At 50.0% G+C, this 26257-nt stretch overlaps 2 protein-coding genes across 7 annotated transcripts in view; both read left to right on the plus strand.

The window, feature by feature from the left end:
• CFAP74 (cilia and flagella associated protein 74) overlaps window positions 1-21215 on the plus strand; it is a 39312-nt gene extending 18097 nt beyond the window's left edge. For 2 of the 6 annotated variants that reach the window (XM_063417356.1, XM_063417357.1), the window contains exons 21-39: window positions 23-144; window positions 3152-3280; window positions 6164-6251; window positions 6599-6772; window positions 7975-8108; window positions 8712-8988; window positions 10243-10350; window positions 10958-11145; window positions 12317-12451; window positions 12778-12887; window positions 13236-13291; window positions 13522-13641; window positions 13818-13970; window positions 14253-14382; window positions 14919-15073; window positions 16242-16368; window positions 17156-17277; window positions 17865-18005; window positions 19208-20637. In XM_063417356.1, coding sequence (XP_063273426.1) covers window positions 23-144; window positions 3152-3280; window positions 6164-6251; window positions 6599-6772; window positions 7975-8108; window positions 8712-8988; window positions 10243-10350; window positions 10958-11145; window positions 12317-12451; window positions 12778-12887; window positions 13236-13291; window positions 13522-13641; window positions 13818-13970; window positions 14253-14382; window positions 14919-15073; window positions 16242-16368; window positions 17156-17277; window positions 17865-18005; window positions 19208-19321 — 2583 coding nt within the window. In that variant the 3' untranslated portion in view covers window positions 19322-20637. Of the gene's footprint in view, window positions 1-22; window positions 145-3151; window positions 3281-6163; window positions 6252-6598; window positions 6773-7974; window positions 8109-8711; window positions 8989-10242; window positions 10351-10957; window positions 11146-12316; window positions 12452-12777; window positions 12888-13235; window positions 13292-13521; window positions 13642-13817; window positions 13971-14252; window positions 14383-14918; window positions 15074-16241; window positions 16369-17155; window positions 17278-17864; window positions 18006-19207 lie in introns of all 6 variants that reach the window. The other 4 variants (XM_063417359.1, XM_063417358.1, XM_063417360.1 and 1 more) reach the window with 4 other exon arrangements.
• Window positions 21216-22270: 1055 nt separating this feature from the next.
• Window positions 22271-26253, plus strand: TMEM52 (transmembrane protein 52). Its single transcript, XM_063417363.1, has 4 exons — window positions 22271-23336; window positions 24110-24154; window positions 25399-25568; window positions 25909-26253. Exons 2-4 carry the CDS (start codon window positions 24123-24125, stop codon window positions 26217-26219), a joined length of 513 nt encoding a protein of 170 aa, XP_063273433.1. The 5' UTR covers window positions 22271-23336; window positions 24110-24122; the 3' UTR covers window positions 26220-26253.
• The last annotated feature ends 4 nt before the right edge of the window (window positions 26254-26257 follow it).

Genomic DNA, 26257 nt, shown 5'->3' on the forward strand with positions numbered 1-26257 from the left:
CCTGCCATTGCTGCCCTGCCAGCTGAGCTTCAGTGCCACTGGAGTTTCTGTGGATGTGCCCATCTGGGTGCCCCAGCCCAGCGTGGACCTCAGGATCTGCCTCTACGAGCGGCTGTACCAGGACAGCGTCGAGGTGCGCAGCAGGTGAGCTGTCCTAGCTGTCCTGGCTGCCCCTGGCACTGCAGGTGAGCTGCCCTGGCTGCCCTGGCTGCCCTGGCTGCCCCTGGCCCTGGCACTGCAGGTGAGCTGCCCTGGCTGCCCTGGCTGCCCTGGCTGCCCCTGGCCCTGGCACTGCAGGTGAGCTGCCCTGGCTGCCCTGGGCTGCCCCTGGCCCTGGCACTGCAGGTGAGCTGCCCTGGCTGCCCCTGGCACTGCAGGTGAGCTGCCCTGGGCTGCCCCTGGCACTGGCACTGCAGGTGAGCTGTCCTGGCTGCCCCTGGCACTGCAGGTGAGCTGTCCTGGGCTGCCCCTGGCACTGCCCCTGACACTGCAGGTGAGCTGCCCCTGGCACTGCAGGTGAGCTGTCGTGGCTGCCCCTGGCACTGCAGGTGAGCTGTCCTGGCTGCCCTTGGCACTGCAGGTGAGCTGCCCTGGCTGCTCTGCCCTGCCCCTGCCCCTGGCACTGCAGGTGAGCTGCCCTGGCTGCTCTGCCCTGCCCCTGCCCCTGGCACTGCAGGTGAGCTGTCCCTGACCCTGGCACTGCAGGGGTACACCCTGACAGCCCTCTGAGCTCTGGAAAATTTGGGCCTCCTGCTAACCCAGACTCCCAACACCAGCCCAAGCTCTGAGGTATCCACACACTCCCCACTCCTGCCAGATTCCCAGTGTTGTTCCTGTTCTTTGGGAGAGCTTGAAGCCCCTAGGGAACAGCAAACCCACAGTTTCCTCATGTAGAATTTGCACACTAAACATTTAGGGAGATAAATATGTCTAAAATTAAGTGCACATTGGGTTGATTCAGTCAGGAAAATTTATGTAAGAATATTGTGTTGTTTCTCAGTTGTTTTGCATTCAATTAAACTCCTGGTGGGGGCCTTAATATCTGGAAGCCAGTTTCATGAGAGTCTCTCCAGACCTGGGATTAGATGCTGGATAAACCATGTCAGTCCTTTTATATTCACCCTAAAATTGGAAAGGTGCAGCTTTTCCTGACCCATGGAGGCATTAGGGAAGGACAGATCCCCCTGATTACACAGAGAGTGACCAGACAGTGATTGACAGGGGAAAATATCTGGGTGTTTGAGAGTCCAAGTCAGTCACGTCTGAGGACTGGTTCTGTTGGCACTGTGATATAAAGGGAATATTCCAGCTCCTGGGCTTCTGGAGATTTCCTGCTATTAAAAGTAGTTATGGGAACATTTAATTGTCTTCAGGTGCTGGGTGTCTTCCCTCCACCTAATGCAGTCACTATGGAATTCTTATTTTAACAATTTGCATTTCTTAGAGTCTATTTCAATAGGATTGGGGTGGGTTTGTGGGAGGGTGGGGGTGAGATTGGTTCTGTAGAAGGCATCCATTCTAAACCTCTTACCAGAATTACAGACTGCAGAGATTCTTCACAGTTGGAAAGAAATGAGTAAAGCTGTTATCTCAGAAATTCAGCTTACAGATATGACAAGCACAAGTTGTTATGTAAGTGATTTTACTTGGTCTAGATAACCCAGGGATAAAACTTATAAGTACAGAAACAGAACAACTCTGCTAATAAAACTTAAGAGTTCAAGGGGATCCCAAAGATAGAAGCTGTCAAATTGCTTAGGGCAAAACTTCTTAACTGAGGGAAAAATCCTGCTGATCCTTTGCCAAGTTTCACTAAATCAAGAGCAATTCATGTATAGTAGCCTGTCCTTAGCACCTTGGCAAGTCAAGGCTTTGATTTATCACCCAATTTCCATTATTAGGAAAAATTGCCTGTTATACAGTCAGGTGGGCTGAAATTCAATGTATTTCATGTGCAGGAATACCATGTGTCAACTTTTTATCCTGCACAAGTGGATTGATTTCATCATTCTGTTGTGTCCTGAGCAGTTTCTCCCTCCAGGAGCTCCTGACTCTTCCCTTGGTGTGTCAGGAGCAGGATTCCTCCTGGAGCCTGCCTGTGTCCCACTGCCTGTGACTTGCAAGGGAAGATAAAGTTTCCAAGTGAATCAGATGGAATGTCCCAGCAAGCTCAGAATTGTAAAATAATGCTAATACTGGTTTTGCTCTGAGTTTTAGTTGGGTTTTTTTTCTGGTCATGAAGACTCTGGTAATCAGGCAACATAAATAAGCAGCATGAAGGGTGAAAGTGTCCTATCGGAATTGTGTTCAATATAAATAATTTTGAAAAGTAATTTCTTTGGCAGGTTATAATCTGCACTGATTTAATGAAGTAGTATATAATTCTCTTAGATTGTCAACAGCCAGAAATCATTGCAGGCTCCCAGCCCTGCTTGCTGTAGCTGTTGATTTAGAGGAGACCATCTGGCCTGACAGCTTGGAAACCAGTCCAGGGGAAGGAGAATGACAAGCTGAAATATTTGTAAATTGCTCGGCAATTTTGCACTTAGGCATAAAATTCCAAAGCAGGGGATGATCCGTGGCTATTGCTGTGCTATGATAGGGCCAGAATTCAGCAGGCAGGCAGAGGATTCCAATGTGCCATTCCCAGGGCAAATTGATCCCAAGGTTTAGCAGAGGAGCTGGCAGGACCAGCTCAGCCACGCTGCGATTTCCAGCCCTGCAGAATCTCTGCTGGTGGAGGACAGGTTACACCTGATTAAAGAAATCCCCAGGGTTCAGTCATCCTATCGATCCAGATAGAGCCAGTGTGTGTTAGGAGCAAAGAATCAGCTGATATTTCACAATGGCTTGGCTTTGAGTGCCCCTGACCTGGCTTGGCACTGTGCTGAGCTCTGACAGATCTCTTTGGATCAGTTTGAGCACTGTTTGCTACAGCTGGGTTTGTTACAGAACTCCCAAGGCTTGTTTTCTGTACTTAAAAGAGAACACAACCGTGTGAACTTGCTGTAGCAGTTTTCTGTGCCCATCATTTTCAAAGGAAGCTTGGGATTGTTCTGATTGCAATGCAGGGGTGGGGGCAGGAGGGCTCAGACTCCAGAGTCACTGAAGTGGCCTCAAAGCCACCCAAGCACGTCTGATGTGTTTGCAGAGCAACAACCACGCTGCGTTTGAAGTTTGAGGTGTGCAGAGAACTGAGCAAGCACTTGGAGCTGCTTCCAAAAACAGGCTCCATCCAGCCTCAGTCGTCCTTCAGTGCACAGCTCAAGTTCCTGCCCAGGTAACCAACATTAATCCAACTCCAATCTTTCAGGATTTCAGACAGTGTCAGTGGAAAAGCTGAGCGGGGTTGCTGTCCAGGCTGTCCAGGCTGGAGCTCACAGCGCGGCTGCAGTGCAGGTCTGCTCTCCCCCGTCCCCCTGGAAGCTGCCAGATGCTCCAGCAGGAAATGAGCTTGGCTGTGAGGCAATGCCCTCCCTGCGGCGGCAGCAGCGCTGTGACACTCCCGCTCTCGCATTCCTGGTGGGCTGCTCCCGTCCTGTGGGAAGCTATTCTTGTCCAGGAGGGAGTTATTGAGGCAGGTGGCTGCTTCATGGATCACTGGCTGAGTAATTTCTGGACAAGAACTCCTGTGCTTGCTAATTAAGGTGAGAGTGGTTGGGCTTCCTGTCCATATCTGTCCTCCCCAGGTACATTTTTCTCCAAATGATGAAGGTATTGATAATGTATTTCACATGGTGTTTTATCTCTTGATGCTAAAAGCTTTATCCCAGCAAGTTTTTCTTCTCCATTTTAAGAAACATCTACAAATACAAACGAAGCTTGCTGATAGAAAACAATTCCAGTTTTTAGAAATTGAAATACCAGAGCTCCCGTCAGCCACTGTTCATTTTATTTATCTCATCATTGCCATCCTAAAGAATTTAGCAAGACATTTCTTTTCAAAAATAATTAATGACATATGGAATTAATTTTGGTGTACAGCCAAATACTCCAGTGTCGTTGTCTTTGACTGCCATTGCAGACCTGCTGCTTCTTTGGTGTGGGTCTTTAGTCCCGTGGCTGTGTGTTGGGATTCTCACAGAGGTGCTCAGCACCCCTGGATTCTACCCTGATTGCAAAATTTTCACCAGGTTGGTATTCAAAGAGCTACGAGTCTTTACAGTTCTTGCAGCATCTCAAATCCCATCAGATGACAGCAGCAGTAACACGATGACAAATTCCAGCTCCTGAACTTCAGCTGCTGCGAAGAGCGTGGCCCTCTCCGAGGGGATGGGAGCAGAGCTTGGATTTAGAACTTAATCTTCCTTTTAAAAAACAGGGAAGCTTCAGCAAGGAGATTTGATGAGATTAAGGCATTTCTGACACACGACATAAGTATCTGGCTGTCTGAGGGTAGGGATCAGTTTTAAAGAGCTGATGCTGGGAGCCGAGGGAAGCACTGAGCCAGTGACACATTTCCGTGAGGGCTCTCAGCGAGCTGGCATCAGGAGCTCTATTAATAGAGCAGCTGTGCTACAAGTGACACCAAAGGGAGAAGAAGCCCCCACTCAGCAGTGCTGAGGGAGCAGGGAGCTGCCTGAAGGCTTGGGAAGTTCTCCTGAGTGTTCTGTGCACACGGACCTGTTCCAAAATCCAATTTCTGGGAGTTTGAAGCCAACATTTCCTGTTTAGCTGAAGGCAGGTTTTCTACTCTGCTGCCTTTCAGAATTCCCAAACACCACGTCCTGTAGTTCCCTGCATTTGGAACCAGTCCTGCAGGTACTGGCAGTCTAAATCTGATTTGTCTGTTGTGCTTCTCTTTAATTGTGCCATTTTCAGAGAGCTTTCTGAAGGATTCCAGGACCTTTTCCCCATGGTACAGCAGCTAATTTAGAGTCCATCCCTGTGTCCATGCAATTACAAGTATTTTCTTCCCCCTCTGGATTATTATGAAATAGATTAATTTCTTCTGCTATTCAGATGTCCTGTGACAAAGTGAAAGCTGATGCTTTACTCCTCCCTTGCACATAACCTCAGTTCTACGTGTAAAGAACTTCCCAACACCTTTGAACATCGTCCTTATAGCAAAATAACAGCAAGATTTCGGATCACCATGGTGACTGAGTGGGTGTTACTTTTATTCTTTAACAATACATTAAAGAGTTTCATGCAATTCCATGAGTAGTAGTAGAACATGAGCACTGTGCAGACTCAAGAACAGGAAGCAACTCACTCTGGTGCTCTGAGATAAAAATAGAGCAGCAGAGCTAAAAATGCTCCAGGTTTGTATTGTCTTGGCTTGAAGCTCTGGAATGGAGCTTGTGACAGCAAAATGCTTCACCTACAGAAAACCTGCATATTCCTTCTAAATCCTTAGGCTGGTTGGTAACCAGGCACTGCAGGGCTCCAGGGTTGTTCACTTTGTGTCTCTGCTTTGGGATACAAAGTGGTTCTGCCTCGGGCTGATCTTTAACCTCAGTGGGCAGAGGGAGCCACTGCCCTGCCTGGGCTGGTGAGTGCTGGGGCTGCAGCAAAGATGCCCAGGGTTTATATTCTGATTAGAGAGCAAGCTTTTAATTTTTCAGAATTTTAAATGATTGGATGGCATTTAAAAAAAAGGATAAATGGATGCTGACCTATGTGACTGCCCTTAAAATCCTGTATGTGTCTAAACCCTGTCTTTAAAACAAAAAGCTATTCAATATAACTGTACAAGGTCAATCCCTGCCCTGCAGCCCATGACCTCGTGCTCACAGCATTGCCTGGGGGTGCCAGGCTGAGGGAAATCTGGAACAAGTCCAGAATATTCTTGACCTGACTGCATCTTCTTTCCTTTGGTCAGAAGGTGAAACTTCACAAGCCACTGATTTTTGATTGGTATCTTCTTCCACCATTCTTTTTCCATTTTCTCTTATATTTGAATTTATCTCGCAAGCAGAATTTTAATGAGAATTCCCTTCAGCGTCAACTGGAGTTGATGCTTAACCAGGTGAATCCTCCAGTTTGAGGACAATTAAATGAAGATTAAATGCTGTGAATAATAAAACTTTCAGACCTTAAGTAACAGGATTCAGTTTGGGGTTTTTTGTGTGGAAATCATCCATCCAAAGTTCCTTAGTGAGAAGATAGAATGTTTTAATGGCACTGACCTTACTTTGGATTTGTACTTTTGGGTTTTCAGGCAGTCCCTTCCTGAAGATGCAGGGAGATATTTCAATGCAGAGACAGGAATCCTGGAGGTCCCAGTCTCAATCCTGATCATGGACAAGGTCAGGATTTTTGTGATGCTTATTATCAGACTGACAGTTTATGTAAATTATTTTAGTAAATGTTCACTTAATGGTGCCTAATTTTAGATTAGTTCTTTACTAATTGAGCCTCTGTGATAATAGTAAAAGATGCTGAAAGTGCTAATACAGATTTGATAGTTTTTTCTTGTCTCATGTTTGCAATGCTGGAAGTTAAATCCTTTCTCCTCAGTTCTGATCTCGTGTTACTGTCAAGGAGCAGGGTAACTTTTTCTTGCACTTTTCCTTTTGGATGACATTTCATTTAAATCCTGTCCTTACAACCCACAGATGGAGGTTTTTATCCTGTACTCTTGCATTTGTTTCAGGCTAAAAAAGTTAATTTTACCGTCCATGCCATTGTTACTACTTCTGACTTGGAAATCAGCCCAGCACAGATCAACTTTGGATACTGCACGATCTATGAAGCTGTGCAGGCAAATGTCATCCTAACAAACAAATCCATCTTGCCACAGGAGTTTGGATTTGTGGGACTGCCAGAGGTACGGGCTTATCCCACACACACCTCCTCTGCTGTCAAAATAGATCTCAGTGTCATGGGAACGTGTTCAGTGTGAGTGTAAATAAATCATGACTGGTTCCTGCAGCCCCATGGGAATCCTGCTCCCTGTGCAGTTCTGTCCTGCAGTGTGTGAATCTCCCTGGTGGCACCCTCTGCATTTGCCAGGCAGTGCAAACCCCTGCGAGGAGATTTTCCTGTTCCTGACCTTTTCCTATCAGAATTCCCGGGTTTTTACACCAAGAGATCTCCTAAAAGAACACCTGGGACACTTTTACCATAAAACAAAGCATGTTTGGGGCTGTGGCTGGGCCTCAGGCTGAGCACTGTGCCCACTTTGCACCAAATGCCCAAAGGCTTTGCCTTTAAAATGCTCCTTGGGAACCATCCCAGGCCCTGCCTGGGCACTTTCTGAGTGACTGAAGTTGATGTGGAAGCACAAATTTAATCACAGGAGCTGCTGGGTTCATGTGGGCTGGGTCTCCTGAATAATTTTTTGGACAAAGTTGTTTCTTCGAGCTCCATAACAGCAGGGTGATCACAGTGTGGAATGGTTGTGCACGTTGGCATCAGAGCTGGAGGAAGCTGGCAGTCAATTAGGCATTGCCCTGCTCTCTGCTGGCTTAAAATCAAGGAGTAGCTAAAAGAACTTGTTAACTTCAGCTTCACAAAAGCTTTACTTCCCAGCCTGTGTTTCCTGAGGAGCTGAAGTGTGATGGGGAAACTTCCCTGAATCAAACTCAGCTCCAGCACAAACCACAGCTGTGGGTGTGGAACTGCTCCTGTCCCGTGGTGTCCCTGCCTCAGACAGGAATCAGCTCTCAAAGACAAGGGGCAGCTGCTGAGATTTTCAGATTTCAGAACCAGATTTCATTCAGGTTTCTATGAAGAGTAAATAAACATTAGAGCAAGGTGATTTCCACAGATAGGAAGAAGCTGGGGAAGGGATTCTCCTGAAATCTGAGTTAATGGATTTAATACCTTTTGAGCTCCTTTGAGATGAGAAATCTGCCCCTCAGACTCTGGGCACTGACTCACACAAAAACTTCTCCCTGGAAGGTTTCTCTTTTCCTGACAGTTCCACATTTAATAACAATTTTTTAAAATCTTGTCAGTAATATCTTATTTTAATTTATTAATAAACTGATAATTTAACTAATAATTTATTTTCCTGCCATTTTGAAGTTCGTTGAAGTTCAGCCCAACGATGGATTTGGAATTATTCTTCCCCTGGAAAGCCTGACACTGGACATAATCTTTAAAGCCACCAAGGCAAAAGAGTACAGCTTTGAGCTCACCTGCAGGACAGAGATCAACAGGTGAGTTCATGGATGGACAGCAGGGAGGCTAAAATCTGAATATCACTGGGCTCCCAGTGCTAACCCAGTTCCAAAACTGAATCCCTGCCTGCCCTGGGGAGGTGAGGCTGGGTAAGCACCTGAGGCAGGTGGGAATTCTCCACTTGCAAGAGCTGCTCAGTGCCTGTTGCTTTCATCCTTGGTTTTCACGTCTGTCTTTACTCAGGTGACTTTTCCCACCCCTCCTCAAGTTTATCCTTGTCCCACAGCCAAGCTCCAGCTCCTCAGCCTGCAGTGCTCTGCTGCTTTTTCAGCACAGTCACTGAAGGAACTCTTTTTTGTAAGAATGCTCTGTGCATTAAGCCAATGCCACTGCAATAAGGATGGCATAAACTTTGATTTGACTGGATGTACTTCCAGAAGTTCACAGAGGAAGAATTCAAGCAGGGACTCTGGCCAATTGTGCATTAAAAATAGATAGTATTATTGTTCATCTTTAGGCAAAATTCCCATTGCAAGCTTGAAATTCTGCTTAAATAGGGACTACAGGATTAGCTCCCTATTTTCCGGGCTGATTAAGACACTATTTTATGCTGAGACAATTTATCATGTGTTTATTTTTAGACAATTCAAGCTGTCATGCAAAGCAGTTGGAGTCCACCCACCTCTTGAATTGTCTCATTCCTTGGTTCAGTTTGCTGCTACAGCCCTGAACTCGGTGTCTTCAGCCACTCTGGATGTGCTCAATTCCCACGTGGATGGGAACCCCCTCACTCACCCCGTCCCACGGATTGGCAGTGGGGACCCTGTCCCAGTTGGCCCCACTTCCTTTCAGTTCCACGTGCCCCAAGGCTGTCCTGTGACCATCACACCTTCTGTGGGAACTGTGCTGCCTGGGCAGGTAAATTCACTTGAAATGTCGGCTGTTCTGCCAAGCCTTTGATCGTCTGCATCCTTACAAAGGCTGTCACTTGTAAACAAAACATCAATTGTTGTTAGAATAGCTGCAATATTTTGTATTGTTTGAAAGAATGTTTGAAATCAGGCAGCAGGGCTAAGCACCAAATCTGGCTAATGCCTTATGGGAGTGTTCTGTCCCCAGTGTTGTCACTGTGCTTTATGTGAAGAATGTTTAAATATCAGAAGTAAACCCAGCCCTCTGTAACAGCCTGGACTTCCAAAGAAGCTGCGAGTGCCCTTATCCTGAGGCTGCTGTGATTCCCCAGAGCAGAAATGCTCTGGCTGTGTGAATGGTGTGCTGTTGTGAGTGTGAGCTCTGTGGGTGTGTGAGGGCTGGGCTGTGCCCTCAGTGCTGTGAGTGTGAGCTCTGTGGGTGTCCCAGGGCTGGACTGTGCCCTCACTGCTGTGAGTGTGAGCTCTGTGCGTGTCCCAGGGCTGAGCTGTGCCCTCACTGCTGTGAGTGTGAGCTCTGTGCGTGTCCCAGGGCTGGACTGTGCTTTCACTGCTGTGAGTGTGAGCTCTGTGCGTGTCCCAGGGCTGAGCTGTGCCCTCACTGCTGTGAGTGTGAGCTCTGTGCGTGTCCCAGGGCTGAGCTGTGCCCTCACTGCTGTGTGTGTGAGCTCTGGGGGTGTGTGAGGGCTGAGCTGTGCCCTCAGTGCTGTGAGTGTGAGCTCTGGGGGTGTCCCAGGGCTGAGTGTGCCCTCACTGCTGTGTGTGTGAGCTCTGGGGGTGTGTGAGGGCTGAGCTGTGCCCTCAGTGCTGTGAGTGTGAGCTCTGGGGGTGTCCCAGGGCTGAGTGTGCCCTCACTGCTGTGAGTGTGAGCTCTGTGGGTGTCCCAGGGCTGGGCTCTGCCCTCAGTGCTGTGAGTGTGAGCTCTGTGGCTGTCCCAGGGCTGGGCTCTGCCCTCAGTGCTGTGAGTGTGAGCTCTGTGTGTGCCCCCGCTGGGCTCTGAGCTGTGCCCTCACTGCTGTGTGAGCTCTGTGCGTGTCCCAGGGCTGGACTGTGCCTTCACTGCTGTGAGTGTGAGCTCTGTGCGTGTCCCAGGGCTCGGCTCTGCCCTCAGTGCTGTGAGTGTGAGCTCTGTGGCTGTCCCAGGGCTGGACTGTGCCCTCACTGCTGTGTGTGTGAGCTCTGTGTGTGCCCCCGTTGGGCTCTGAGCTGTGCCCTCACTCCCGTCTGTTCTCCTCATTCCCAGAAAAGCTCCATCCGAGTGTCCTTCAGCCCGGCGCTGTCGGATCAGCACATCAGGGAGGAGGCAGCACGGAGCCTCAGCACAGCAGCTGTGCCACAGGCAGGAACACAAGTAAGGAATGCTAAGAACAGCACAGGCTGCTGCTGTGTCACTTCCAGAGATTTGTTTCTCTGGAGGGTATTTTTATCATAAAATTATTTGCATATTAATGAACCTCGTGGTCCATGCAGGACCTGCCTATAAAGGACGAGAGTGTGACTGAGCACTCAGTGTGTGGCCTGTTCACCGAGCAATAATTTAATTTCATGCTCACAATTTCCAAAGTATTTCTAGAGGGTTTTATTGCAAATGCCTACTGAAATACTCTTAAAAAAGAAAAAAGAAAAAGCATCTACACTTTCTGAAGATTTACAGCATCCATGGACTTTATATGCAACCCTTAGGTCACTTAATTTATATGAGCACCTGTGGTCTTTGATTATGAGATAAGAAGGTAAAATTCCCATGAGATAGAGACTTTTACTCATGTGCTCCAAGAGGAGACCTCTTCTTCTAAGAGGGGGTAAAATATGTCCATTTCAACTTAGTTTTTAAATTTTACATAGTTGGAAATTTGTCTTTAGTAGCTGCTGTGGGCTGTCACCATCATCCTGTTGTCCCTTGTCCCCTGTTCTGTGTCACCTCCTTGCTCTGTGGCCTTGGCTGTGTCTTTGATCAGATTTCCAGTGCTCTTGGTCGGATTTCCAGTGATCCCCCTCAGTCTGCGATGGACAAAAAGAAGAGAGATCCAAAGAAAGAGCAGAAGAAATTGAGCGTTTCCATTTCCAGAGAAAGGGCTGGAAGCAGGAGTAGCCTGACTGCTGTAAATAGCCCCAGTGAGCCAAAACCCGAAGAGTTAAAGCCCGAGTAAGTCAACAGAATCATCTTGTACTACACAGACAACGTTCTCTTTAGAAGTAGTTTAATAAATCTACTAAAGCTGTAGGTAGACAAGAAAGCAAACTGGCGAGGGAACAGCTTCAGCTGTGTTGCAGAGGCTGTTTCCAAAATTAGTGCTGCTTGTGAGCCACACAGCTGTACCCTCTCATGTGAGGCAAAGAATCCCTTTATGCATCAGAGGGATTGAAGACTTCAAAGAATCTGTCAGGAGCAGGAGCTGGGGCTGCGCGGGGGATGGGGCTGAGCCAACGCGGGGTTTATGCAAAGGGCAACTGCAGATCCCAGCCTGGGGACCAACAGAAACCACTCAAATCAGCCTCTTCTGAACAGAGCAGAGCCAGCCGATGGCCCAGATCCACAGCACGGAGTCAATTCTGGTTTTAATTGGAGGCCTTACACAGTCCAGGCCATTGGTCATGGTCAGCAGCAGTGCTGGCAGTGAAATGCTGCTGGGAAATTGCATTTGGAGCTGTCCCTGTGCAGTGTGAGCACCTCAGGAGAGTCAGCGCTGCTGCCTGAGCCTGGGAGACTCACAGCAAAATCTGACACTCGAGGGCCCTGGCACAGCAGGTAATTCAACTTCTCAGAGCCACACTTGTGGCCAGGCTCAGGAGTCTGGAAGGATTTGGAAGTAAATAAATACTGAAGCACCAGGCATTTGGCTGCACTGGATGTTTTGATATCTTCTACTAAAATCCCGTGTTCATTGCGATCCACTAATTATAATTTTTAAACACTTTCAGCAGAGGTTGTAAAAATAAAATCCCTATTTTAGAAGTATTGCCTACGTATTGCATTAGAGGAATGTGATCCTGTGTGTTTACATGTCATTGAAATGATGTAGAAGTACTGAAGACACTGAAATATTTGATGTATTCAACCAAAGCAAATTGCATTGAGGTTTTTGCAGTCTTTAGTGTGACATCTGTTATTGGGGTCTTAATTTTTATTCTCTTTTGGCAACAAAAGCCAACCACTTTGTAGGGTCCATTACTGACAGTCATTTAGTTTCACTGTTACATTCAAATTTGAATGTGTGACTAAGAAACAATAATCACAAATAGCTCCGCAGATATTTATTTGATGTTTTTCTTGCTCTCTCACTCACTGAGGTAATTCTTATTCCTGGATTCTCTAGTTCTGATGCTTATAGGGCAGCCCAGGCTTCCCTGACGAGGAGTTTCAGAGGGACTTTTAACAAATACCTCATCCCCTGCTCTGTTGCAAGTGGCCACGCCACAGGAGAGGAGGGCTCTGGGAGCCTCACCTGCAGGTGGGTGCAGCTGGGTAACCCAGAGACGTGAGGGGGAAAAGGTGGGCTGGCTAATTTATTCATTTGGGGGAGAAATTTGTTTTCTGATCCTAATTACTTCATAGCTCAGTGGTAGAAACTCATGCTCCCAGCCCACCAGTTGGATAAGAATCAAACACATGAATATCAAAGCAGCTGAAGGAATAATGGTGTGAAAAGTTTGAGGCAGCTGTAGCTCCTCTCTGCTCAGGCACAGTCACCAGGGCAGTGACCCCTGGCAGTGATTGTCTCTGTCTGAGCCCCAGCTCTGCCCTGTCACTCCCCAGAGCCCTCTGCTCTCCCTGCAGCCCTCACAACACGCTGTACCTGGAGCTGCACTGCCCTGCTGTGGCCCCGCCTGTTCTCATCACCTCCGACTCCGGGATCAACACCGCCCATTTTGGGGACGTTTCTGTGGGTATGGAATTTGAGTTCTGCTTTGGAGTGGTTCCTCTCTGACAGTGAGTTCTTCCCAGCAGAGGTTTGCATTTCCAATAGTCAGGATAGAAATTAGCCCTTAGGGGGTAATTAGGTAGAAACAAGGAGCCTCTGGCCAGCCCATGAAGGAGCAGACCTGAGCCCAAACGTGGACTGGAAGCTCCAGACGTGACTGGCCCAATCTGGAAGCATTTTTGTGAGCTTTGAGCAGTGCCTGGCCAAAGGCCTGGCAGGAGTGTCTGGCCCAGGCAGGAGCACAAAGAAGGGGCAGGAATGGGAGGGCAGGGATGAGCACCCTCACTTTGGGAAGTGTTTTCATTCCTTGCAGGCCACAGAGTGATGAAGAGGATCACAATAGAGAACATCTCCCCAGGGAAGGTGGAAGTATCCTTGTGTGGAGCTCAGCCTTCAGCCTCTGCTCAGTGAGCCTCTGTCTCTGCAGGAGGAACTGCTGCACCCTAAAGCACCAGCTCATCTCTCTTGAGTTGTTGATATCTCAAAAGCTCATAGAGGCTTAGTTCAGACAAAAGACACGTAAACAATATGTGGAATCTGTTCTCATCTCTTTTTTCTCAATCTTTGTGAACTTCTTTCCTTGAGTTGCACTGTTTCAGCTGGGATTCTCCGTTCTGGATCCCAATGGCCCCTTCGTGTTGGTCAGAGCAGTTGGAAGGCTTGAGCCGGGTGAAAACAAACCCCTCATCATCTCTTTTTGTCCAAGTGAGGAGAAATGGGTGAGTAAAAGATACAACAGCAGTGGGGAAAGGGGGAGAGATGTGAGAGGTGTGTTTGTAACACACACGAGTTACCAACAGGAAAAACCTCTGATCCCTGCCCAGTTCTGGGATGGCCCCGTGGGAGGGGAGGTGGACTTGGACTGCTTGGACTGACCCAGGCACCCTCTGGGCAGTTCTTGGACACTCTGGAGGTGCGGGTGGCACAGAGCAGCCTCGGGCTCTGCCTGTCCGGCCACGGGGTGGTGCCAGGCACGGAGTGCTCCGTGGGAGAGGAGCTGCAGCTGGGATACGCCATGGCCGGGGACACGGTGACTGCCACGGTCAAGGTACGGCCCCTGCTGCACTGCAGAGCACAGCAGGATTCTGGTGAGCAGGGGGACAACACAAACTGTCTCCTCACAGGTTTTATCCCAGTGTGTCAATAACCAAAGTCCAGTATTTGGTGGGGAGTGGGGGTTGGTGTGACACGGTGTGGGCAGCACTGATTGTGCCTCTGCTGGGACACAGAGCTGCACTAAGGCAGCGTAATAAATCCAAACTGTGGATCTTACAGGCCTGAGAATCAATTTCCTTGATGTAAATGCTGTTGTGTGAATGAATGTCCCCAGATAGAGAACACTTCCAGCCTGACCCTGCCCTTCTCCGTTCAACTGGAGTCGCTCTCACCAACATGGGACAGAGACCGGCAGAAAATTCCATCCTTTCTTACATCCTCTCTGCAGAGAACAGAGATTGTTGGTAAACCTCCTTTTATTCTTTCCTCTTTGTCCTCTGCTAAAGACTCAGGAGGTGTAAAGAGCATTTCTGTGTCCCCTTAGATCCACACAACTGTCAGACCTAGGGCATCACAGCCCTGAAATAAAGATCTCATTTTGCTCCTCAGTGGGAGCTGTGGTAATTCTTTCAATATGGGGAGCTATAAATTTATGAAGCCTAAGCAAATACCTACAAGTAAGGAGATATTAGTGTTTAAATCTAAATAAACCCACACAATAATTGCATATTAAAGATTACATTTAAAGATGTCCATCTCTGTAAAAACACATCAGAATATGGGAAGGTTGGTGATGCTGCTTCATTTCCTCTGGAGATGAATGCATCAAACTGATGGATGGATTTACCTGGTGTTCCTAACACCCTGCTTTGCTGCAAAGCCACGTATCAGCTCTTGTTTATTTGCTGTTCCAACAAAAATTAAATGGGTTTAAAATTTATGAAGAAGTAAAATGGAGCTGTCCTCCTTTCTTATCTGTATTTTCATTTTTATTTGCCAGGAACACAGAACTATAATGGCTTCAGTGTGTTCAGTGTCTCTCCAACAGAAGGAAAAATTGAGCCTGGGATGAGCCAGGATTTTGTTGTTACTTTCAGCCCTGATCATGAAAGTCTCTACTACTCCGACCGTCTCAAGGTCCTGCTCTTTGGCAAGGTGAGACAATCGGGATTATGAAAAGAGTCTAAATATTGGGCGAACTGATGTAGGGGAGAAAGGGCACATATGGGGTCCTCTGACATTTTTCAGGTTTAGATATTCAGTAATTAATTGATAAAAACAGTGATGTGGGATCCATCGCTGTGTCAGGAGGGGCCGGGAGCTGAGCGCAGCTCCCGGGGGCTCCTGCAGGGCTTTGATGGCAGAGCAGAGGGCAGAGGGGAGCCCCGCCTGCCCGGCACGGCCCGGCGGGAGCAGCAGCAGCACCGGGAGCGGCTCCCGCAGCCGCTCGGTGCCAGCTCCCATCTGCGGCGCTGCCCCGGGCTGCTCCGGCCGGATGCACAGGTGGCCGCGCCGCAGGCAGCCCTGGGCCCTGCCAGGACTCCAAAAGTTGGTGCAGAGTGGCCGCTAATGCCCGGCGGCAGCGCTGCATTAATTGGTGCAGAGTGAGCGCTAATGCCCGGCGGCAGCGCTGCATTAATTGGTGCAGAGTGAGCGCTAATGCCCGGCGGCAGCGCTGCATTAATTGGTGCAGAGTGAGCGCTAATGCCCGGCGGCAGCGCTGCATTAATTGGTGCAGTGAGCGCCAACGCCCGGCGGCAGCGCTGCATTAATTGGTGCAGAGTGAGCGCTAATGCCCGGCGGCAGCGCTGCATTAATTGGTGCAGTGGCCGCCAATGCCCGGCGGCAGCGCTGCATTAATTGGTGCAGTGAGCGCCAATGCCCGGCGGCAGCGCTGCATTAATTGGTGCAGTGAGCGCTAATGCCCGGCGGCAGCGCTGCATTAATTGGTGCAGTGAGCGCCAATGCCCGGCGGCAGCGCTGCAAAGGGCCGGGCTGAGCGGGAGCTGTGCCGCGCTCGCAGGCTCTGGGATCGCAGTCGGGATGAGCTGAGGATGAACCGACGCTTGGCCGGGTTTGGCAGCAGCAAAGTTTTGCCTCTTTAGTGGTTTTGGTTTGCCCAGCGCCCTCCCCAGGCGCATTCCCAGGCTGTTTGGAACAGAAGTGCAGTGGGCAAGCCCAGGGGCGGGTGCAGAGCTCCTGCACTGGAGCCCGGGGTCACTGGGATGGCTCCTGGGAGGCGATGCCACCATCTCCCGGCGCTGCTGGGCAGGTGGCAGCGCCTGGCAGTGCCCCGAGCATCCAGAACTTTCTGTGTCCCCAGCACACAGCCCACGAGATCCGCCTGAGGGGCGCAGCCCGGGAACACCCCGTGTTCGTGGAGGGGGGAGAGCCCCTGGATGTGCCCGTGGAGTCCTTGGCTGTGACCTCCCCCGAGGCACCGCCTGGAGGTAAAGTGCCAACCACGTTTGTTATGGAACAGGGAGGGATCAGACTTGGGAATGTTCCTCTTCGTTTGAGAAAAAAAGGAAACTAAAGATAATTTTTACAGAATCAGAAAAAAAAATCATTACATTACAGCATATATTCATAATTCACAAAAAAAACCTCATGAAACTTTCTCTTAAAGAAAGTTTTTTTCTTCATTTTAATGCAGTTCTCTCTTAATGATCATTTTCCAGTTCTACAGCTTCCCTGCAAAAATTATTATAATGTAATACTACTATGAAGAATTAAGATGCATTTGCTTTCTGCCACTTCTCTGAGGTGTATTAAATGTTTAAGAAATTATTTTATATATAATCACACATCCTGGATTCTCCTGTTTGTCCTGTTATGAAACTTCCAAGTGTTTGAAGTTTTCTCTTCCTTAATTTCTTGGGACAGGATCTGTGTTCAGAGACAGAATGCAAACAGCTCCTGACTCCTGAGCTGTGAATGAGTCCGGGCACAGACACATCAGTAGGAATGAAGCACACAGAGGTGTGTGCCATGGGCTAGAAAACCAGCTGGAACTCAAGAAACGAGTAACAATTGCAGTTTGCAATTGCAAATTATCCAAACGCTCTTTTCCCTTAATTTCTCACTGACTCTGTGAAAGGATCTCTATCTGTGCCAGCTCCTGGGTTTGCCACATCCCTTTGTTTTGAACCATCCTGGTGCAATTTGTGTTGGTCCCACACTGCCAAAGGCTCAGGTTTGACTGTCCCAGAGCTGACCTGGCTGCTGTTTGTGTAGGGCCACGAGAGGCAGTGAGGGCCCTCCTGCTGCTCCTGGAGTACGTGGAGGGCTCAGCAGAGCCAGCCAGGGCAGAGATCACCGTCGGGGCCATTCAGAGTCCTGTGCTGGCAGCCAAGCAGGTGAGGGCAACAAAAGCTGCAGGTTTGTGCCAGGGGTCCTGGCAGTGTGCAAAGGGCTGCTCCTTCCTTCTGCCCAAAATTCAGAAATTCTAAAAACCAGCTTTCAGAATTTCTCTGAAATGTAAATTTTACATTCTGTATTTTTGTATATAATGTAAATTTTACATATAAAAGCATCAATGTTTGAAAATATTCTTTTTCAGGGGTTAGTTTAAGGAATTAGCATTATCATTCTAAGTCAGCAACAAACTTAATTTACCAGTTTGCTCCCTCAATTCTGGAATCCAGAATTTTGAGCCCAGAACTGAATTAGAGTTTAATCCTGTTCTTTTAATGGAGTATTTAGTGACAAGGTGACACAGTGAATGTCACAGCCGAGAGCCGGGGCCTCGAGGGGCGGTTCGGGCAGGGACAGTGCAGGGACAGTGCAGCCTGCGCGGCCCAGGTGTGACTATGCCGTGTGTCCCCGTGTCCCCATATCCGTGTGTCCCCGTGTCCCCATATCCGTGTGTGTCCGTGTCCGTGTGTCCCCGTGTCCGTGTGTCCCTGTGTCCCCGTGTCCCCGTGTCCCCGTGTCCCCGTGTCAGGCCAAGCCCGTGGAGTTCAGCCTGGACGCGGGCCCGGAGCTGCCGCGGGCGGGGTTCGCCGTGGCCGGCCCGAGGGGAGCCCTGGAGCGCGGGCAGCGGCAGCGCATCGGCGTCTCGTGGGTGCCACCTGGCGACCTGCAGGTGAGCACGGCCCCTGCTGGCACACAGAGCTCCTGGCGGTGTCACACAGGGCTCCTGGTGTCACACAGGGCTCCTGCAGTCACACAGGGCTCCTGGCGGTGTCACACAGGGCTCCTGCAGTCACACAGGGCTCCTGCAGTCACACAGGGCTCCTGGTGTCACACAGGGCTCCTGCTGTCACACAGGGCTCCTGATGTCACACAGGGCTCCTGATGTCACACAGGGCTCCTGGTGTCACACAGGGCTCCTGGCGGTGTCACACAGGGCTCCTGGTGTCACACAGGGCTCCTGGCGGTGTCACACAGGGCTCCTGGTGGTGTCACACAGGGCTCCTGGCGGTGTCACACAGGGCTCCTGGTGTCACACAGGGCTCCTGGTGTCACACCGGGATCCTGGTGTCACACAGGGCTCCTGGCAGGTGTCACACAAAGGTCCTGGTGGGTGTCACACAGGGCTCCTGGTGTCACACAGAGGTCCTGCTGTCGCACAGGGCTCCTGGCAGGTGTCACACAGGGCTCCTGGCAGTGTCACACAGAGGTCCTGGAGGTGTCACACAGGTTTCTTGGCCATGGGCTGCTTTTCCTTTGGCACATTCCTGGAGGTCAGTGGGGCTGTGGATTTCCTGTTCCCCTGGCTGTTCTGCCTTCCATGGCAGGATGGATGTGATGTCCCCACAGCCCCGTGAGGCTGTGACTGCCCCTCCTGATTCACCTCCCTGGGCACCCATGGAGCCATTGACTCCCCGTGTGTGGGATGGCAGGATGAGTCCTGGTTCCAAAATAAAGAGATTTCTGCCATCACAAGCAGAAAGAGCAGAGAGGTCCCCGCAGGATGTGTCCAGCCCACATGGAGCCTCTCGGTAACCCCGGGCTCTTGCACAAGGCTCAGCACTCACTGGGGGCTGACAGGATCCGTTTCCTTCCCCCCTCTCTGGGAGCTCTGAGGCTGCCCAGCTGCCGTGGCCGTGACGTGGGGACAGTGTCTGTGGCACTCTGGGGACAGAATGCTGAGTCACTGTCACGCCTCACTGCCTGCAGCGGGAGCATCACTTGGGGGCAGAGAGCAGCCAGCACTGTGGCTGTCACCTGTCACCTGTAGCTGTGACTGGGACCTTGAGCATGGGGATGTGAAACAGAGCTCAGAAGGTGATCAGCTCACGTCTCCACGTCCAAACCTGTTTTTCTGTGTGGTTCTTTGTGCAGAGCAGTGACCCCCTGCTCGTGTCAGCCCTCCTGACTGTAAAAAGTGACATCACGGAATGCTACCGAGTCCTGCTCATGGCAAGAGTTGTGTCTGCACCTGCTGCCACTGCCTGAGGGATCCAGGCCAAAGGGAAATGAAGGGGAGGTTACACTCCTGGGAGATCCCCGGATCTCTGGTGAAACATGGGAAGATTTTGAGACTGTTGCAAATAAGCGAGGCAGCAGGGATGTGGGAAGGAAGGGCCGTGTGACATTTCTGCTGTTTCACCCAAAGTTCTCTGTAAACTCTGGGGCCAGTAGCTTCCAGCTGACTCTGTGACAATAATCTCGTGTTAGAAGAAGGTTTTACTGAGGGTCCCAAGCAGCTACACCTGCTGTTAATCCCATGTCTCCCAAAGGTGGGCATTCCATCAGGAATATCTGGTTTACACCCACATAGGTGAGTTTCTATCTTTTTCCAATTTCACATGCTTTTTGTAGGATTTGGAAAAGCTTTGACTTTCTCCTAAGACCAGAATAAAGTTTTTTACTGAAGCCTCCTCCAAATCATTTGGGCAGTCATTTTACAATGTACACTCAAATCTGCCTGGTAACACGTGGTCAAGGGGGAATATTCCTGTGCTGTTCCCTGGATCTGGTCACACACTTGCCAGAGATCCTGGCTGTGCAGGAACTTTGTATTTCTATATTTGCCTTCTGCTGAGTTCTGGCTGAGAGCAGAATCCCGTTCTGGGGAAGCCAGAGTGCCCTGCAGGTGGATCTTCTGTCAGGAAGCAGCAGCTGGCTGAGGGCAAGTGCAGAGCTGGAAATGGAGGGAGCAGGAAGGCAGCAGCCATTAGGCACAGGATAATCCTGTACATCTCTTATCACACTCTTTCCTGTGGCAAAGTTCCCTCCCCAGCACTCCGAGGGTGTGTTGCCCTTTGGCCCCTGTAGCTGTTAAATCCCTGATTCAGATGATGCAATCAGAAAATAGAAACGTTGTTTGTAAATATCCCTGTGGTAACAAGCTGCAACTGCAGGGACAAGCAGGGAAGCGATTGTGACACGGAGCATTTTCACCAGGCTCCCCTTTGACAGAGGAGGTTTGTGGGAGTGAAGAGGGGGCTCCTTGTTTTTCCAGCCAGTGTTTGATCCATGGAGATGTGTTCTCATTTAATAATGGATCGAGTGCCCCTGGAGTCACTTAACTCAGTCTGAGGACTGCAGATGCTGGAGCAGTCCCAGCGTGCTGGGGTGGCAGTGCCAGCCAGGGACAGCTCTGCCCTCCTTGGAGGCCCTGGGCACTGCTGCTGGCACAGCTGGGCAGCCCCTGGAGCTGGGCACAAAGGATTTTGTGTTCTGCTCCCTGCAGCCCCAAGGGGTGAGGAAACACAACGGCATCAGCCAAACCCACTGCTCACAGCACTGCTCACCCACAGTGACCTCATGGACAGAGAGCTGGCAGTAAGCAAGGAAGCGTGTGGGAGTGCAGGAGCTCCTTTAAGGAACTGGATTTGTGGGCATCACTGTGTGAGGAGCCTTCAGGTTTCACTCCTGGAAACCAAAAAGTGATGGCTGAGAGCAAATCATTCTCCAGATTCTGGTTATGATAACCCTACAGAGTGCTGAAAATAAGGGTAACATTACCTGCCAGGAAACAACACCCCTGTGTTAGGAATCTTCCACTTCACAGAGGTCAGGTACTGAGAACAAGCATCCAGAGGATGAAAAGAAGTGAAAAATTAAAGAATGATTTGAAGACACTGACATTGGAGCCCTCACAGGCTAGGCTGGGTAAGGGGCAGCCACCACCGACCAGCTGAAGGCACCACTGGTGCCCAGCAGCTCCAGGTGAGCAGAGGTGTCACCCACTGTCCCTGCATTCCTGGAGAACCTGGATCAACATTTTCACAGGATGGAAGTGAACAGAAGGCTGTGGGTTTCTCTGGTCAAAGTCTCCGTGTTTAAAACTCAGCATGTGTTTGTTCTCTCGGGGGAGGGTTGGACCAGGATAACAGGAACAGGTGGTTATTTCTGGAGGACCAGAAAATAAAGTGAACTCTCCCTGAAAATAAAATGAACTCCAGCTGACGTTCTGTGAAGCACTTGAGGAAATCTGAACAGGTTTTAGTCCCTTTCATAAAGAAAAGCCTGGTATTTTAGCTGGGGCCTCGAAGGTGATTGTATTTGCCTTCTTGGGAGCACAGTGGCTGCTCAGGCAGGGTTGGGGTTCCCTCTCTTGGATTGTTTTGTTCTTTGGGCACACAGAGGGTGAAGTGTCAGCTCTCACACGGGCAGCACGGGGCAGTGAGACACAGGCTGATGTGGAAGGGAAACAAACAGCTGATGTGGGAAAGCAGAGCCAGGGGAAGGTGTGCAGGCTGTGCTGCTTCACCCGCGACACTGGGACAGTTTAAAAAGTAACAGCACAGTTACTGTGTCTGCAAAAAGTAACCCTGGGGTTCCACTGCCATTCCATTAGAGGTACCACAGTCAGAATGGTCACGATGCAAACCTGCAGTGATCACAGATGCAAACCTGCAGTGATCACAGATGCAAACCTGCAGTGATCACAGATGCAAACCTGCAGTGATCACAGATGCAAACCTGCAATGATCACAGATGCAAACCTGCAGTGATCACAGATGCAAACCTGCAATGATCACAGATGCAGACCTGCAATGATCACAGATGCACACCTTCAGGAGCAGAGGGTTCCTGCCCAGTGACTGAAAACATGGGACCTGCTGTTTCCCATATCACAGGACTCCAGTAGGGATGGAGCTGTCTTGTGAGGACAATATGGAAAATGTGACCTCAGAAATGTTTCTTCATTTCCTAGAAGCTGAAGTTTTCTGCTCCTCTAACTGCACTTGTGACCATTTTGCTTTCAAACTGGGTTTTGCAACTGTGACCCCTCTTGGGTCCCCGGATACAAACTCATGCTTCCAGATTTGGATCTAAAAGCAAACATGAACTTCATGGCACTGATGCAGTTCTGGGTTAATGAGGAATTCACATCCATGTATGATCTTAATAATCCTTAAAAGGAAACCCAGCTCACTTGTAAAGCAAAAAGTGAGAGGGTAGGCACTAGAGTCATACACATTTACTAATTCATGTTCTGCTTCTCCAGAAGTGACTTCAGCAATTGCCTCACACATATGAGCACAGGTTTCCCTGAATGAGCAATGGCCGCATGACCCTGAGCAGTGCTGGAGGGAAACACTGCAGTCACTTTGTCACATGGCAGTGCTGAGCCTGGAAACACGGGGTTCCAAAACCAGGGAATGTCACCTGCTGCTTCCCAGGCATTGTCCCTCGGTGCTCCCCATGGAGCGGCTGCCCTCGGGATTGTGCCACATGTCACCAGGTGCCACCAAAGCCACTCCAGCACTGCCCTCCTCAGCTGGACAGCGAGGAGAATACAACAAAAGGTTCACGGGCGAAGATAAGGAATTTCTACATTTGAAATGCAGGCACAGTTAAATAGCCTGGAGCACACCGGTCCTAAAGAGCCGTCAATACCTTTTCAGCCGTGTTTCTCGTGTTTTAACAAGACTTTTTAGAAAGGGAAATTATCTGCTCTTCTAAACGTTTGTTTCTGACTCATGTATTTCACAGCAGGTTTCTCATTTCTTTCTTTCTCCTCCAAGTCCCCCTGACACAGCAGAGGCTCAGGGGGTGTGTCCAGCACACCTGGCGGGTTCTGTCCTGGTAAGAGCATCGCTCGAAGTCCCGGACCGCTCCAGGGAAATCTCTGCAAGCGGAGCTCTGTCCCGGGGCACTCCGGGGGGAGCCGGCAGCTCTGCCACGCCCGGTCCCGGCCCCTCCGGCGGGCGGAGGACGCGGGCCCGCGGGGCGCGGGCGGGGCGGCGCTGGCGGTGCTGCCGTGCCCTGCCCCGCCGAGGCTCTGCCCCCGGAGTGATGCCGGTTATTTATCGCGCTGCCCAGCACGGGCTGTCCCCGGGCTCGGTGTCCCCTTTCAGCGCCGGCCGCGTGTCCTTGAAGCGGCGGCGGTGGCCGGAGCCTCGCCCGGAGCCTGCCGAGCACCCGCAGCAGCGAGCCCGGGCACCGCTAACCCAGCCCCGGGTCCCCTTTCACAGGCACCGCTCTGTGCTGGGAACGCCTGGGAGAACTCTGCCCGGTGAGTAACCACCGCCTGTTCCCAAACCTTTCCCACCGGGACCGAGTGATTCCCACACCAGCACGGTGACTTGCTGATGGCCACCCCTTACAACTTCTTCTTTGATCTCTAAGACAGTCAGCAGCTTCTAAATTTCACTTGGCTGCCGTTGCTGTGTGGGCTGAGGTGGATGGTTCTGTCCCAAGACCACTCCCAAGTGTCACTTGTGGAGGCTGCAGATGCTCTCCTGTGGTCAGAACCGTTGTTCTGCTGCAGGAAATGCACTGCAGGTTCAGTACACACAGCCCTGCTGTGGCAGCCGTGCTCCTGAAATGTCACAGGAGCTGTCCTCCTCCTTTTGTACTGCACTAGAGCTGAAAAAAGCCATTTCTGGCTGCATTGGAGCAGTGGAAAAAGATCTTTAAAATATCTGGGGGATACAGGCAGTTGTCTAGACCAGCATTTTCAGACAGGCCTCTGGTATGAGGCACCTCATCTCAGTTACCTTTAAATAACAGTGACTTGGTTTTTTGGGTATCCTGCATGAGTCCTTCTCTTTCCCAAGCATGAGTAAAGCACCACCCAATAAAAACATTTACTGGTTCAGAAGCAACTTTTACAGTGGCATTATTTGCATGTTCTCATCTGGAGTAATGGTACAACCACGAAGAACAATCTGAAGTGGTTTTGCTCCACACTCCTGCTGAGCGCTTTCCCTTTTCCACCCCGGGGAAGAGCCCTCCCTGTCACACAGGCGCTATTTAAATCAGTGAATCATCTGCCTTCCTCCACAGATGCCCTCAGAACATGTCTGATTGGACAAGTCTGTGGTACGTCTGGTAAGTTGGCTTTTAATCTTCCTAACCAGAACATTGGGAAGTTTTTATGAGCGGTACTCGCAGCAAGGCAGTGCAAACGCTTCTCTGGGATCAGGGAAGGGTTTCTGTGCTCTGAGAGCTGCCAGAGGAACGGGCTGGCCGAGGCCAGGGGAGATTGGGTGTCAGGAGGGGAGCAGCATTCACGCAGGGCTGTGTCATCTTTCCCTTCTGAGTGCACTGGGGTTCAACCCAAGGGTTTGTTTGCTCTTCCTAAATAGCCAGAGCGCTGCTGGCTGTGTGCTCTTGGCACAGGGCAGCTTCCAGCAGGGATTTGAGGGGACGGGGCCCTGCCCCACCCTCGGCTCACTCCCTTCTGTGGGACAGGGGCTGTCCCCCTCTGCTGAGCTTCCCCTGGCAGCTCCAGCGAGCACAGAGCTGAAAGGGGGAAACTGGGATAGAGAGAGGATTACAACAGCACTCATCTCCTACCTCACACACCGGGGATTATTATCATTATAAGTACATTATTATTATCACACCCATTATAGGTGCCCTGACACTGTTTGCATAATTTGCATTCTGTCCATACATTGACTTTGGTGGCAGCACACAGAAGGAGTTGGTTACTTTTACCTCCTTTAGTCTGGAGCAATTTTGGTTGATACACAGAGCTGTTTAAAAAGACACAGTTACCAAAAATAGAATGAGAAGGCTTCCAAAAGCCTCCAAGAGAAGACAGAGTGGGATTGAGAAACAGGGAGTGGGAAGGTGGAGATTCAGTGGAGAGGAAAACCTGAAACACAGTCCAGGTACATTGTAAATTGTTAAATGATAAACTGCCTTAAGCAATAGCTAGAGAGAGAATTGTGTTTTCAAGGCATGAATATAATTTAATATAATATAATTTCCATGCTCATTTATAAAGAGAGGCCCCAGACTTGTAGAAGTTCATGCTTGTATTTCCCTCCAAGTAAAAATTTCCCTCCTCTGTTGCTGTGGAAAGCAGAGCCATTCTCCCTGCACAGAAGTTGAAAATAACCCAGAATAGTGAAGTGTTACAGCACCTGTGAGCCAGAACAGGTTGTACTGATGGGCAGTAGTTCTTCAACTTGTGATTGAGTGTTTGTGATCCAACTTTCTAATCCAGGATCCAGCACCCATTCAGAACCAAATCGAGGAGGCTTCCAACCATTCAGGGTGAAATTATATTCTGGTTTGGAAGAAGTACACCACAAGCAGTGGAATGATGGTGTTTCCCCCCTCAGGCTGCTCTTGCTGATGGTGTTCCTGCTCCTGCTCTGCGGGGTCTCAGCGAGCTGCATCAGATTCTGCTGCCGCAAGAAGAGGCTGCCAGTGGAGCCCTTCCCTCGGCACCCCTGCGACCTGGCAGCAATCGGCATCGACGGCGACAGCACTGCCCACAGCACAGTGACCTGTGAGTGTCCTGGGAGGTGCTGCTCCACGGAGCTCTGCTCCTCAGCCTGTGCCTGGAACCCTGTGTCCCACTCCTGCAATTCCCAGAGAGCTCCCAGAACAAATTCCAGCCCCACAGGGTGGGCACAAGAGGTGAAGGGAGGGGTCAGGGTGACCCTGAGTGACAGTGAGTGACACTGAAGACCAGCAGGGATTCCATATGGACAGCTTTAGTATGCAGTGCATTTGTTCTGAAAGCACAAAATCTCTAAGTTCCTGGGAAAAAAAGCAGGATTAACTCTTTATATATCAGTGTCCCATGCAGGTGTTCAATTTTTATTTTTAATTCATTTTCTTCACAGCATACAGCTCATGGCAGTACCCTCCAAGCATCCAGATTCCCTCGGTATTTGTGGATATGGATAAGAACACTGTGTCCCCTCCAGCTTACAGCCTCTATGCCATGGACCTGCCACCCTCCTACGATGAAGCTGTTCAAATGGGAAAGCAAGTGGCACGGACAAACCAGAAACTCAGTGACATCCCTGGACAGGTGACACCAGGTGGGCTCAATCCCAGCCAGTCCCCGCCTGACACAATCAGCAGAGATCCAGCAACACGGGCAAATTCAGAAGATTCAGAAGATGTCACAAAGGAACAGCCACAGGTCTGACTCCGTTCACATGGGGAGTAAAGTAAGGGAAGGACTGT

This window comes from Prinia subflava, chromosome 21 (genome assembly GCF_021018805.1).
Source record: "Prinia subflava isolate CZ2003 ecotype Zambia chromosome 21, Cam_Psub_1.2, whole genome shotgun sequence".
Lineage (NCBI taxonomy): Eukaryota > Metazoa > Chordata > Aves > Passeriformes > Cisticolidae > Prinia > Prinia subflava.

Coding starts and splice junctions, on each gene's coding strand:
- TMEM52 (XM_063417363.1), top strand. CDS start 24,123: ATGTCTGATTGGACAAGTCTGTGGTACGTCTG. Junction 24,155..25,398: donor ACAAGTCTGTGGTACGTCTG/GTAAGTTGGCTT, acceptor TTCCCCCCTCAG/GCTGCTCTTGCTGATGGTGT. Junction 25,569..25,908: donor TGCCCACAGCACAGTGACCT/GTGAGTGTCCTG, acceptor TTTTCTTCACAG/CATACAGCTCATGGCAGTAC.